This window comes from Stomoxys calcitrans, chromosome 4 (genome assembly GCF_963082655.1).
Source record: "Stomoxys calcitrans chromosome 4, idStoCalc2.1, whole genome shotgun sequence".
Lineage (NCBI taxonomy): Eukaryota > Metazoa > Arthropoda > Insecta > Diptera > Muscidae > Stomoxys > Stomoxys calcitrans.
The window spans coordinates 39,921,904-39,938,024 of record NC_081555.1 but is presented as its reverse complement, the minus strand read 5'-3'; the positions used below and the strand labels follow the sequence as shown (position 1 = coordinate 39,938,024).

Below are 16,121 nucleotides of genomic sequence, written 5' to 3'. Positions count from 1 at the left end.
TATAGGAAGTATCTCAGAACCATTGCATCACCTCCATTCTTGTGTTCTTAGTAACAGCTCTCTTTTACTCTCCTTTTCTTGTAACTGACTGCATATTGAGCTAAGCTGTCATGCTGGTTCTAAGAGCAATACCTCAGCAAATCCTTAGCTTAAGTTAAACAATCAACCAATCTTAGCTGATATAATTCCATTAAATTTGATTTAAATCGGTTTTCTTTTCCTGCCACTGATACAAAAAATGTCGTTGGCAAAACTTGCCTCAAGTGAAATGTGTCCTGGTACCCAGTGGTAAACTCGACGTTCGAATATGGGTATGTTTCTCTGATTTTCGCCCCTGTTGCTTAATGAAATGCTCATGGGCAAACTTCCGTTTCCATTTCTCCGATGTTAGTGAACATGTGTTTACTTTCAATGGCAATGCAAGTTCTTTTCCTCGAATAATTTTACCAATTTTTCTTGGAATTTTATGTATAACAACAAAACATATTTTTTTGGACTTTTCACAGGTATTTTGTGTAAGCAGCTTATTACATTGACAATATTACGCGTCAGTGGCTTTTATGTGAAAATCAGCCGTTTTAACCTTCATTGTAGCATTTCTGTTGTGGTTTCTCCAAAGGTTGTTGTGTCTGGCACATGGACCATTTCAGCGTAGCCTGTTCTCAAAAAGTGCCTGTTTTACTTTGATATTTCTGAATGGTATACCATTCGGTACGGTAGTAGCGACTTGCATGACAACAAATGAAAAATAAACAGTAGCTGGTGTTGGTGCCTGGCCTATGTGCGTTTGTGCAAGCGGAAACTGTTAATAATTGTCGCACTTGGCGCTTAACTTAATTACAAAAATTTCGCAGTGTTAAATTGAAAATGCCCATCAGATACTGCAGCATAGTGGCATACACCAGCACCCCTCCATACACTCACATTTAATACTCACACACACATAGACTTTTGCATGGGGGAAAAAGTAAACTACAAAAATATTTACCTTAAACGTTTCAGGGCTGCGGGCGGCAGGTCCTCGTCGTCCTTTGACCAGAACACTAAATTGCTGAATTCATTCTCTAGCGCTGTGGTCTGGTCATCTGTGGCACTCTGTTGTTGGCGATTGCTGGTGATGGCAGTGCCGTTGTAAGTGCCGGGGAATTGGCCATTAATGGCAGATGCAAAGCCATTAATGGTCCCAGTGCCACCCAAACTGGCACCTTCGCCATTGTTGCTGGCTGATGTTTTAGTTAGATTGCTGTTGCTTCCGTTGCTACTGCTGTTGTTGTTGTTGCTGTTCAAATAGTGTACAGCTCCACTGGGAGTGCTGGCGCTACTGCTGCTGCTCGTAGTGGCAGTGGTGCCACTGTGACCATTTAAAGGCTTGAGGGATTTTAAAATGTTTTGTTTTTCTTTATATAAAAAGCTACGGGATACTTGACATTGTAAATCTATGGTACTGCCTGTCTTGTAATATCGATCACCGACATCACGTTCCTGGTCATCAATTAAACGCAAAGGAGGTTCTGCAAAACATGGAGAAAGAGAATGACTGGTGAGTGGGAAACAAAGATAAAGGCCCCTTACACTATGTGAAAAAACAAGCAAGAGCGTGCTACGTTCGGCCGGGCCGAATCTTATATACCCTCCACCATGGATCGCATTTGACGAGTTCTATGCGCGGTATCTCTTTTAAGGCAAATAAAGAATAATGAATAAGAACTGTTATGCTATGGGAGCTTTGTCAAGTCATCGTTCGATTCGGACCATAAATGAATGCTGAACTTTGTAGAAGTCGTTGTGCAAAATTTCAGTTCATTCGGATAAGAATTGCGCCTTGTAGGGGCTCAAGAAGTAAAATCGGGAGATCGGTTTATATGGAAGCTGTATCAATTGATCGATTCATACCATACAAGACACATATGTTGAAGGTCATGAGAGAAGCCGTTGTACAAAATTTTTGCCAATTTGGATGAAAATTGCGCCCTCTAGAGGCCCAAGAAATCAAGATCCCAGATCGGTTTATATGGCAGCTATATCAGGTTCTATACCGATTTGGTATAGAACTTAGCACAGTTATTGGAAGTCATAACAAAACACCTCATGCAAAATTTTATTCAAATCAGACGAGAATTACGCCCTCTAGAGGCCCAGGAAGTCAAGATCCAAGATCGGTTTATATGGCAGCTATATCAGGCTATGTACCGATTTGAACCATACTTAGCACAGTTGTTGGAAGTCATAACAAAACACCTCATGCAAAATTTCAGTAAAATCGGATGAGAATTGCGTCCTCTAGAGGCTCAAGAAGTCAAGACCCAAGATCGGTTTATATGGCAGCTATATCAGGTTATTTACCGTTTTGCGCCACACTTCACACAGTTATTGGAAGTCATAACAAAACACATCGAGCAAAATTTTATTCAAATCGGACGAGAATTGCGCCCTCTAGAGGCTCAAGAAGTCAAGACCCAAGATCGGTTTATATGGCAGCTATCTTAGGTTATGTACCGATTTGCGCCATACTTAGCATAGTTATTGGAAGTCATAACGAAACACCTCATGCAAAATTTTATTCAAATCGGACGAGAATTGCGCCCTCTAGAGGCTCAAGAAGTCAAGACCCAAGATCGGTTTATATGGCAGCTATATCAAAACATGGACCGATTTATATGGGAGCTGTATCAGGCTATAGGCCATAATAAACACGTACGTTGATGGTCATGAGAGGATCCGTCGTTCAGGCAAATTGGATAATAATTGCGACCTCTAGAGGCTCAAGAAGTCAAGATCTCAGATCGGTTTATATGGCAGCTATAACGGCTTATGACCGGTTTGAACCTTATATGACACAGTTGTTGAGAGTAAGAATAAAATACGTCAGTCAAAATTTCAGCCAAATCGGATAAGAATTGCGCCCTCTAGAGGCTTAAGAAGTCAAGACCTAAGATCGGTTTATATGGCAGCTATATTAGGTTATAAACCGATTTGTACCATAATTGTCACAGTTGTTGGATATTATAACAAAACACGTCGTGCAAAATTGCAACCCAATCGGATAAGAATTGCGCACTCTAGAGGCTCAAGAAGTCAAGACCCAAGATCGGTTTATATGGCAGCTATATCAAAACATGGATCGGTATGGCTCATTTACAATACCAACCGACTAATAAGAAGTATGTGTGCAAAATTTCAAGCGGCTAGCTTTACTCCTCCGGAAGTTAGCGTGCTTTCGCCAGACAGACAGACGGACGGACGGACATACTAACGAACATACGGACGGATATACTGATGGACAAACGCAGGGACATGGCTAGATCGACTTAAAATGTCATGAAGATCAAGAATATATATATATGGTTTATGGCGACTTAGGCGAATATTTTGAGGTGTTTCAAACGGAATAACTAGATTAGTATACCCCCATCCTATGGTGATATGGGTATAAAAATCTTTGCAAAACTTGACAAACGCGATCCAGGGTAGTGGATGCTTAAGGTTCCACCCGACCGAATATTTCCAGTTTTTCTTTTACTTGTCTTAACTACGCTTTTATACTTTTCTAGTTTTTTTTGTTGCTCTATAGACTCACAATTCATCCAAATTTTGACTTTTCTGAAGGTTAGTAATTTAAATGTTGTTTAATTGTCTCAAGAAGAACCTGAGATTTTCTTAATATTTTCCTCATCTCAGTCACAGCACGAAACCTCTATAAATACAACGCATGCACCACAATTAATGCATTTAATCTAAGCTTGCATTTGTCCACAAGCAACCCTTTCTGGAACACTCACTTGAAGCCTCAAAAACATTGCGCACTGCTGTTTCTGTTTTCAAAGTGCACAGATGTCTTTACACAACTCCACAACTTTGGTTCTGCAAGTATTACTGTTGTGGACAATACGTAGCATGCAGCACTTGGAGTTGTGTTGCTTGTTTGGTTGCCTTGGCCAAAGACCTAAAGGATATTAAATTTTACAGCACTCAACGCACTCGAAGGCCAAAGAGCCATCTGAAAGTGATATAAAACATGATTTAACATGATGGTTTATGCTTTCGTGCTGCCTTTATTGTGGCGGCCATATGTATGTGGCGGGTTGGTGGTGCCGAGCAAGAAGATAAATAAGGGCACATTAATCAAACGCTTTATAGATTTTTTCATTAAACGAATTAATTTATCCTAGGCCAAGTCCTTGACGCACCCCAGCAACGAATGGGAGGGGGATAATGTTTAACGGTTATACGGATGTGCGGATATGCCCACCAAATAACCCTGAAAGTCATTGCTATAAACTATCGTTATGTAGGATGAAAGGACTAAATTAATGGGAAAGTTTATGCTTCATTAAGGGCGAGCGAGGTTTTGCAAGAAACTATAAAAAGAAGATGCAATGATATATATATATATATATATATATATATATATATATATATATATATATATGTATATATATATATATATAAAATAACAGCTTTGTGTTAGTGTGTAAACACAAAGGCCACTGACTGTATGTCTTAAAAATGGATTTGATAAAAAAATATTATTTAAGAAATTATATCATATACTACTTTTAAAGGCGATATGGACTAAATCCTTTTTGAACTTAAAGTAAAATGAGAAAAAAATGCTTTAAGTTTGGATACCCAATACCGATTGGTGTATACAAATTATCTTAGTAAGTAGGTAAATGTTTCGGCGAAATCGGACAATAAATGCACCTTTTATGGGCCCAAAGCCTTAAATCGGCGTATCGGTCTATATGGCAGCTATATCCAAATCTGGACCGATCTGGGCCAAATTGAAGAATGATGTCGAAGAGCCTAACATAACTTAATGTCTCAAATTTCAGCTACAACGGATAATAAAAGCGCCTTTTATGGGCCCAAAATCTTAAATCAAGAGATCGGTCTATATGGCAGCTATATCCAAATTTGGAACGATCGGAACCAAATTGCAGTAGGATGTCGAAGGGCCTAACACAACTCACTGTCCAAAATTTTGGCAAAATCGGACAATAAATGCGATTTTTATGGGCCCAAAATCTTAAATCGAGAGATCGGTCTATATGGCAGCTAACTCCAAATCTGGACCGATCTGAGCCAAATTGATAAGGAATGTCAAAGGGCTTAACCTAACTCATTGTCCCAAATTTCGGCGACATCGGACAATAAATGCGCGTTTTATGGGCCCAAAACTACAAATCGAGATATCGGTCTATAAGGCAGCTATATCCAAATCTAGACCGATCTGGTCCGAATTGAAGAAGAATGTCGAAGGGCCTAACACAACTCACTGACCCAAATTTCAACGACATCGTACAATAAAAGCGCCTTTTATGGGCCCAAAACCATAAATCGGCTGATCGGTCTATATGGCAGCTATATCCAAATCTAGACCGATCTGGGCCAAATTAAAGAAGGATGTCAAGGTGGCTTACACAACTCACTGTCCAAAATTTTGGCAAAATCGGACAATAAATGCGCTTTTTATGGGTGCAAGACCTTAAATCGAGAGATCGGTCTATATGGCAGCTATATTCAAATCTGGGCCGATCTGTGCCATATTACAGAAGTATGTTGAGGGGCTTAGCCTAACTCACTGTCCCAAATTTAAGCGACATCGGACAATAAATGCGCTTTTTATGGGCCCAAAACCTCAAATCGAGAGATCGGTCTATATGGAAGCTATATTCAAATCTGGACCGATCTGTGCCATATTACAGAAGTACGTCCAGGGTACTAACGTTACTAACTGTCCTAAATTTCGGGGACATCGGACAATAAATGGGCCTTTTATGGGCCCAAAACCTTAAATCGAAAGTTCGGTCCATATGACAGCTACATCCAAGTCTGATCCGATCAGGGCCAAATTAACGAAGGATGTCGAAGGGTCTAACACAACTCTTTGTCCCAAATTTCAGGAAAATCGGATAATAAATATAGTTTTTATGGGCCTAAGACCCTAAATCGGCGGATCGGTCTATATGGCAGCTATATCCAAATCTGGACCGCTCTGAGCCAAAGTAAAGAAGGATGTCGAGGTGGATAACACAACTTATAGTCCAAAATTTCAGCAAAATCGGATAATAAATGTGGCTTTTACGGGACCAAGACCCTAAATCGGCGGATCTGAACCGATCTGAGCCAAATTGGTGAAGGGTATAACTCACTGACCCAAATTTCGGCGACATCGGACAATAAATGGGGTTTTTATAGGCGCAAGAACTTAAATCGAGAGATCGGTCTATATGTCAGCTATATTCAAATCTGGACCGATCTGGGCCAAATTAAAGAACGATATCGAGATGGCTTACACTATTTACTGTCCCAACATTTCAGCAAAATCGGATAATAAATGTGGCTTTTATGGGCCTAAGACCCTCAATCGGAAGATCGGTCTATATGGGGGTTATATCAAGATATAGTCCGATATAGCCCATCTTCGAACCTGCTTATGGACAAAAAAAGAAGCTATGCAAAATTTCAGCTCAATATCTCTATTTTTATACCCTACACCACTACTGTGGTACAGGGTATTATAACTTAGTGAATTGGTTTGTAACACTCAAAAGGAAGAGAGATAGACCCATTGAAAGGTATACCGATCGGCTCAGAATCACTTTCTGATTCGATTTAGCTATGTCCGTCTGTCTGTCTGTCCATGTTAATTTGTGTACAAAGTACAGATCGCAGTTTTCATCCGATTGTCTTCAAATTTGGTACAGGCATGTTTTTCGACCTATTGAAATTGGAGAAAATCGATTCAGATCTGGATATAGCTCCCATATATATGTTCGTCCGATTTTCAGTAATAATGTAATAAAATGGGTCATTTGTTGACCGATTCTCTCGAAATTTTACAGGAAGGATTTTTTTACGACATTCAACATTACTGGTGAGTTTCAAGGATATCGGTTCAGATTAAGATATAGCTCTCATATATATATATCGTCCGATTTTTACTCCTAGAGCCACTGCAAGCACATTTATTGATCAATCTTGCCAAAATATTGCACAACGCTTTCCTCAATGACTACCACAATATACATACAGTTTGGTCAAAATCGGTTCAGATCTAGATATAGCTCCCATATATATGTTCGTCCGATTTGCAGTAATATTGCAATAAAATGGTCTTTTGTTTACCGATTTTCTCGAAATTCGGCAGGAGGGATTTTCTGTTGACTCTCAATATTACTGGTGAATTTCATGGAAATCGGTTCAGATTTAGATATAGCTCCCATTTATATACATATCACCCGATTTTAACTTCTAGAGTCACCGCAAGCGCATTTATTGACTAATCTTGCCAAAACTTTGGAAAACGCTTTCCTCGACGACTGCCACAGTATCTGAGAAGTTTTCTCGAAATCGGTTCAGATAATGATATAGCTCCCATATATATGTTCGTCAGATTTTGGGTAATTTGCCATAATGTTGTCATTTGTCAACCTTAGTTTTTACAGTTTGAACATATTTGCTCGCCGAGGTTCATCAAAATTGGTTCAGAATGTGGATATAGGTCCCACATTGTACTTATAGGGTAGGTGTAGTGTATTATACAGTCGGCACCGCCCGACTTTTGCCCTTCCTTACTGGTTAAAGACTGTAGCGCGATTTCAACAGACAGACGGTCAGACGGACGGACTTGGCTACATCGTCTTAGATTTTTGCGCTGATCAAGAATATAAATACTTTATACGGTCGGAAATGGATATTTCGATGTGTTGCAAACGGAATGTCAAAATTAATATACCCCCATCCTTCGGTGGTGGGTATAATAAATAGAGATTTTTGCCACTAGGAGTTTGGCTTATATGGGGGCGATATCTTTTTTTGTAGATCTATTCAGCCCATATTTCGTAGATGTACTTTAAGGGCATTGTTGTACTTTAACTAACCGAAAGTAAAATCATCAGATAAGTTTCTATGAAAGCGATATCTACAGTAACAGCCGACCTACATCAATAAGAAGCAAGCAATACATTTAATTCATGTTAAAAATACCTTCAACCTCTTCATATCAACAGATGCAAATAGCCCTGGGGGTTTAATATTGCATGCAGCTGAAAATAAAAACCATTTGAATCGTTCTATATGCTCATCCTTTCATAGTTTTTCACACCTGTCAATGCATTCGCATTTGATTATTTTCTGTATTTGCCATATGGTGCGAATGAACGACATTTCCTTTAACCAATGGCAACATCTGCAAATGCTTGTTGTTCTCACCACGGCCGTGTGTGATGGTCGGCCGCTTCACTTACTTACCTATAACGGTTAAATTTGTTGTGAAAACCCGCGGTGGATGTGTGGAGACCTGACACATGTAGATGCCCGCATCATCCCACTGGGTGGGATTTATCAGCAAACGCCAATTGTTGGGATATTGAAATTTCACACGTATCCTGGGGTCACTGCTGTAGGTGACATTACCCACAGTCAGCAGTGATACTTTTTCCGATGTTCGCCTTACCCACATGACCTGAAAGCAGAGAAAATAAATGGATTAAAACAAATAAGGAATGCAATAATAATAGGAACGGATGGGCACATAGCTGACCGCAACCATGAAAACAGAATGTACGAATCTGAGCGAGAGTGGAGGAAATGTGGAATGCAATGCAATATTGGTACGGTGGAGCAATGAGTTGAAAGATTTGTGAGCAAATTTGAATATTTCTAGATTAACAGAGGAGGCTCTTCATCTTCAGATATTATCTTTAAAGCTTAAAGGTGATTATTTTATGATTTTATACTCCCCGGATAAAAATTGCGGCTTCCGGGGGCCCCAGACATTATATCGGGAGATCGGTCAAATCGGCCACATCCAAAGATCGATTTATATGTGAGCTATATCAGGTTATAAACTGATTTGAAAGATACTTGGCACCGTTGTTGGAAGTCGTAACGGAATACAACGTGAAAAGTTTTAGACAAATCGGAGAAAAATTAAGGCGGCCGGGGGCTCCAGAAGTGAAATCGGGAGATAGGTTTATATGGGAGCTATTGTATATGCGGTTATAAACCGATTTGAACCATACGTAGCACGCATTTTGGAAGTCATATAAGAACACTTCGTGCAAAAGTCTAGCCAAATAGGAAAAATGTGGCTTCCAAGGGCTCAAGACTTGAAATCGGCTTATGTGGGGGATATATCAGGTTGTATACCCATTTAACCGTCTTGGCCACGTTTGTTGGAAGTCGCAACAGAACACTACGTGCAAAGCATTTTAGCCAAATCGGACATAAATTACGGCTTCCGGGGTCTCCATACATGAAATCGGTAGCTATATCAGGTCATAAACCGATTTGAACGGTACTCGGCACGATTGTTGGAAGTCGTAAAAGGACATTACTTCCAAAGTGTTAGCCAAATTGTACAAAAATTGGGGCTTCCAGGTGCTCCTTGCGTGAAGTCGAGAGATCCGTTTATATGGGAGCTATTGGGTAGCCCAAAAAAAAAAGTGTAGAAAAAAAGTGTAAAAAAGTATATTTGATTAAAGTTCATTCTAAGTTTTATTAAAAATGCATTTACTTTCTTTTAAAAAATCCGCAATTACTTTTTGGGCAACCCAATATATCAGGTTATGGACCGATTTATTGGGTTGCCCAAAAAGTAATTGCGGATTTTTCATACAGTCGGCGTTGACAATTTTTTTCACAGCTTCTGACTCTGTAATTGCATTCTTTCTTTTGTCAGTTATCAGCTGTTACTTTTAGCTTGCTTTAGAAAAAAAAGTGTAAAAAAGTATATTTGATTAAAGTTCATTCTAAGTTTTATTAAAAGTGAATTTACTTTCTTTTAAAAAATCCGCAATTACTTTTTGGGCAACCCAATAGAACATACTTTTAGCCTAATCGGAAAAAATTGAGGGTTTCATGGGCTCAAGACGTGAAATCGGGAGACAGGTTTATATGGGAGCTATGTCAGGTTATAAGATGATTTGATCAGTACTTGGGATTGTTATTGGAAGTCGTATAAGGACACTACGTGCAAAATTTTAGCCAAATCGGATAAAATCGGCGGCTCCAGACGCGAAATCGGGAGATCAGTATACATGGAACTATACCATAGTTTGCAACTTTTTTATACCCACCACCATAGGATAGGGGATTTATTCATTTAGTCATTGCAACACTTTGAAATGTCTAATTCCTAAAATTCTAATATGTTTTAATGATGTCCGTTAGTTATAATCACTGTGCCGTCTTTAAATATTGAGATATTGAGTTGAAATTTTGCACAGACTCACATTTCTTCCATACGGAGATTAAGTTCTTAATTGGCAGAAATCGGACAATACTCGGATATAGCTACCAATCGGCTGGGCCATTTCTTGACATACCATGCTCATCAAACTTACTCTTCAAACACGGGCTTGGATACCCACCAACATGGAAAAAGTTAACCTTCCTCTTTAATAACAATTCCACTACCATATCAATAGAAATATGCAAATGTGGGCTGGTCTGGATCATACTTGATACTCTTATAAAGGGTGATTTTTTAGTTATTATCTTTCTGACAACACTGGTTCAAACAGCTTACGCACGTTTCATGTTTTGTTTCACTATCAAACAACTTCGGTTTGGTCTATAATTTAACCATGAATCGTCCTACAAACGAACAGCGCTTGAAAATTATTGAATTTATTGAAATCTCATTTTGGGCTCAATGGGTATGTAGAGATGATCAGCCAGATGCATTGCAAGAGCTACCAATGCATCCAGAAAGTCACAATTTGGTGCGGTTTATGGGCTGGTGGCATCATTGGACCGTACTTCTTTAAAGTTGATGCGAATCGTAACGTGGCTGTGAATGGTGAGCGCTACCGTGAGATGATTGGAGGCCACCGTAGCGCAGATGTTAGCATGTCCGCTTATGACGCTGATCGCCTGGGTTCGAATCCTGGCGAGACCATCAGAAACATTTTGTAGCGGTGGTTTCCCCCTCCTAATGCTGGCAATATTTGTGAGGTACTATGGCATGTAAAACTTATCTCCAAAGAGGTGTCGTACTGCGGCACGCCGTTCAGACTCGGCTATAAAAAAAGGCCCCTTATCATTGAGCTTAAAAAACTTGAATCGAACTGCACTCATTGATATGTGAGAAGTTTGGCCCTGTTCCTTAGTGGAATGTTCATGGGAAAATTAGCAATTTTACCGTGACACAGTGGGCCAAATGGCAAAAAAATTGGAAATAAGTCTACAACTTTTTATCTGTTGATTTTAGCCATACAAAATGTTCTAGACATTTGTAGAGGAGGACATAGGCTTTCAGAAAAGTGCTGTTGTTGGTCCATATCTTTAATACAGGGTGAGCTACAGGGTGTCAAAGTTGACCACTTTTGACTTCTCCAAGCTTCTGGGGGCCATAACTTTTGATCTACTCAACCGATTTACATGATTTAGGACTCTAGAGAAAGAGCTTGACAAGATCTAAAAAACTTATGCATAAAGTACCATGCCATCGTGTACTGTTAAGGAGTTATGAATTGTTTAATTTTAAAATATGAAAATTTGGCCTTGGTTTTTTTCAGTGTTTTTTAAATAACTCCGTCAATTTTAAAGCTATAAACTTCATACTTCACACAAATTATGCCAGCATATGTGTGCATAAAATACAAAAGGAATCACGTGAATATCTTTGGCGGTTTAAAAATGGCATCGTTTTCAATATGAAAAATATTTTTTTTGTCAAAAAATTGCAAAATTTTTCAAAAAAGATACTCCCATTTCCTTTAAGTTTTCGCAAACTTTGGCCGTCAAAGCATTATCATTTCTTTCCATTTTCACAAAGTCGAGGTATTAAGAAAAGTTTTAAGTGCTAATTTGGCTAATTTCGATATCAAACAACACCGTTATCTTAAGACCAAAATGGCCAATTTTTTTACTAAACTTCAAAAGTTTCTCACTGGAAAAAAAGTTCCACGGGGATTTTTTCGCTTTTTTTGAACTTAAATGAAAGCTTAAAATGTTCCCAACATTTTAAGGTATGTCTCGCCATATCCTAGCCATAAATGAGATCGTAGCGATCAAAATACTGAAAAAAGTCAATTTTCAAGTAGTGCTATATTCATTGCTAAAAAACAAGTATTACGTCACATTTTATTGCAAAGATGTTAAATAAACTTTTATTTGGTAACACTTCTTCTACAAAACACAAAAAGAATCATGGAAATATCTCTATTCTATTCCATTTTATGGAACCGGCAATAAAAAAGTCAATTTTTCAAAAAAGTCGAATTTCCCAAATTTTGTTTTTGTTGTCCTAATTGCACATGACACACTATAGCCATATTTACGCAACATACCTTATCGTAAAGGAAATTTTCATACCTTTCCAACGATGTATAAAACATTTCTCAACTCGGATTCTATCTACTCTAAAATTCATTTACACTTCATTAAACTCTATATAAAAATGTCTATTTGTGAAATGGAACCTTATATGGGGCCTACACTAAAACATTGATAGATTTGCCCAGGGTTTACAATACAAATGTGTTAGAATAAAAAAAGGTCTCCTGCCAAAGTTTAAAAAAATTGGAATAAAAATATGTGTTTTAGAGCGAAAACACTTCGCATCGGCGTGCGTTTATATGTATATTAGCTACTCCCAAAATAAAAAAGCATTTTAGTTTTGTATTATTTGATTTTATTCTCTACCAAATAATCTAAGGTATCAAAATTTAAAAGCTCTTTAATTTGAATGGCATCGGGATCGTCCTTATCTATATCGTCACATATTTTTGGTAGCCATTTAGTTCTGATGCTGTATAGTACCGGATCAGACGATAACAATAAATATTGAAGTAAATCATAATTTTGGTTAAATTTGGTGCTCTTTCGGGTATTGAAAAGCCGGAACTGTTTAACATCTCTATTACGGGATTCCTGAGCTTCTTCTGTAAGTTCTCCTAACGGAAGTATGTTGTATTCCACAATTTCCTTGCCATGATGTAAGACTTTATGTACTGTCGGTGTTAAAGCTTTCCACGAATATAAATCAGATAAAATGTTTTTTGTGTCATTACTATAAGCTTCAAATTTGGTTGAATTTATCATCTTTTTGCTATTGATTACAGCCAAAATCACTTTGAATCGTCTTAGCAAGTGTTCATCAAGACCGGTTATTTTAGATGTCGATACGGGGTCCTCAAAAAACCGCCTTGCCGAGTTGCCATCATTTGTGCTTCCGTATCCGTAAAGAGGTTTATCTATTATAAGTCCCTTTTGTTTAAACTCCAACTGGATTCGATTCTTCTCTTCCTGCCTCATTTTGTGAAGATCTTGGTTGTTTCTAGCAGAGACATCGCGGTTTCCAGGGCTAGTCCGATATTTAAGGTCATACGATAAATGCAAACAATACTCCATGAATCGAATTCTACAGTGCAGGGGCGAAATACCGAAATTGAGCGCATTTTCGTTTACTAAATTTTCATCAGACTTGTCCTCGAATTGCCCATTCTTCTTGCCACAAATATTGCATCTCCAATTGGACATAACGCCAGTTAATGCGTTTGCCACCTTTCCATCGATCATAGTGAGTTGTAGTTGAAACGAAACTTTTATATTTCTTCCCAATTGGTTTATAACAATCATGGGTAATGCAGCAATTTCTTCCTTTATTTCGTTCACCAAAGATCGTGTTGTGTTCCGGTCTTCCTTTGTATACTCAAACCGAATTGGGCGACATAAATATTTTGACCCAGGTGTTCTATTTATCCATATATCTTGAAATGCATTTTCTTTCGATGATGAAGATTGGTCCTTGTACAATCTCATTCTCAATGGTACTAATGATGCCATGAAAATTGATGCGAAGTTGGTATCTATTTCTGTTTGTTGCTTATATTCGGAAAATCCAGATGATCCATCACAACCCCATTTGCTGATCAAAACCACTTCGGAATTATTACATGTGTTCAACTGTTCTTCAGTAAAATTAGAAATAATTCTAACAGCTGTATTTTCAACAAGATCAGCAAGTTTCACTCTTGCTTTTAATTCGTCCACGTATATATTTGATGGCACCATTTTCGTCCTGGTGTTGTACAATTTATGTTTTGAGGGTAAACAACCCCATCCTTTTTCACGAAGAGCCTTCCTCATTGTTGAGTATTTGTTTCTTGAGAGGCCTAGGTTCAAAATCAGGGCCAGTGCATCTTCCTCCGTGAATTCTGTAGTCGATTTTGGAGTTGGAATACTTTCTACCATTCTCTTTACCCTTTTCGGAGATGCTAATGGTAAAACATCGACAATTCGTCCAACATTTTTTGGTTGTGTTTTTAACAATGCTGTTTTGAACGTATCTTTTATTAAATTTGGCGGATGTGCCGCCAATAGTTCCTCTTGTTTTTTCTTTTTGGTTTTCTCCGTAACTTCGTCGTATGCTTTGCTAGGCCGGCCGGGAATCAGCGGTTTAATTTCAATAAGTAGATCCGATTTCAGCCACTTCTCATACATTTTGAAAAACTTGATTTTTGCGAATGAACATTCTGGCAACCTTCTCTCAAATGATTTGTAGAATTTTTCAAGTTTGTCTAAAGCGTCTTTATTTAGCCTTATTCCATATATGTGGTCCAAAGTGTAAACAAGTTCCTTAAATGACTCCGTGTATGATTTGGAATCATTTTTGATGTCCCATACAATTTTCGAAAGAGTGGAATACTTCAGTATGACTTCCATAACTTATAAATGTCCTTTACGCCTCTACAAAATATAATGAAGAAAATTTGGATTTTGTTCAAATATTTATGCAATATATTCACAATTAATGACCCATTTCAGGTATCAGACGCAATCGTAAAAAGGGGTCCAAAGTGCCTCTTTTTACTTACTCTTCTATAATTATTTACCTGGACTCGAATTTGGTTAAAAAAAATGACAATGAATTTTTTATGGGTAGGTTTTTTCACATTCATTGATACGGTGGATTTCCTGGGAATTCGACATAGCGAAACAGGTAACATTTGTCTGCATCAAATCTTAACACAAATATATATATATATGCAGGTATATTTCTAGGTTACTTTTTATTCAAAAATCATCAGCTTACATTAAAAATAGATGTAGGTACTATACAAACGCACGCCGATGCGAAGTGTTTTCGCTCTAAAACACATATTTTTATTCCAATTTTTTTAAACTTTGGCAGGAGACCTTTTTTTATTCTAACACATTTGTATTGTAAACCCTGGGCAAATCTATCAATGTTTTAGTGTAGGCCCCATATAAGGTTCCATTTCACAAATAGACATTTTTATATAGAGTTTAATGAAGTGTAAATGAATTTTAGAGTAGATAGAATCCGAGTTGAGAAATGTTTTATACATCGTTGGAAAGGTATGAAAATTTCCTTTACGATAAGGTATGTTGCGTAAATATGGCTATAGTGTGTCATGTGCAATTAGGACAACAAAAACAAAATTTGGGAAATTCGACTTTTTTGAAAAATTGACTTTTTTATTGCCGGTTCCATAAAATGGAATAGAATAGAGATATTTCCATGATTCTTTTTGTGTTTTGTAGAAGAAGTGTTACCAAATAAAAGTTTATTTAACATCTTTGCAATAAAATGTGACGTAATACTTGTTTTTTAGCAATGAATATAGCACTACTTGAAAATTGACTTTTTTCAGTATTTTGATCGCTACGATCTCATTTATGGCTAGGATATGGCGAGACATACCTTAAAATGTTGGGAACATTTTAAGCTTTCATTTAAGTTCAAAAAAAGCGAAAAAATCCCCGTGGAACTTTTTTTCCAGTGAGAAACTTTTGAAGTTTAGTAAAAAAATTGGCCATTTTGGTCTTAAGATAACGGTGTTGTTTGATATCGAAATTAGCCAAATTAGCACTTAAAACTTTTCTTAATACCTCGACTTTGTGAAAATGGAAAGAAATGATAATGCTTTGACGGCCAAAGTTTGCGAAAACTTAAAGGAAATGGGAGTATCTTTTTTGAAAAATTTTGCAATTTTTTGACAAAAAAAATATTTTTCATATTGAAAACGATGCCATTTTTAAACCGCCAAAGATATTCACGTGATTCCTTTTGTATTTTATGCACACATATGCTGGCATAATTTGTGTGAAGTATGAAGTTTATAGCTTTAAAATTGACGGAG

General features: G+C 37.6%; 1 protein-coding gene across 1 annotated transcript in view; it reads right to left on the bottom strand.

The window, feature by feature from the left end:
* Nucleotides 1-16,121, bottom strand: part of LOC106084309 (uncharacterized) — a 165,069-nt gene that overhangs the window by 132,693 nt on the left and 16,255 nt on the right. Inside the window, exons 3-4 of the mRNA XM_059367100.1 lie at nt 8,257-8,470; nt 989-1,511 (exon numbers count right to left, since the gene is read on the bottom strand). Coding sequence (XP_059223083.1) covers nt 989-1,511; nt 8,257-8,470 — 737 coding nt within the window. The remainder of the gene's footprint in view (nt 1-988; nt 1,512-8,256; nt 8,471-16,121) is intronic.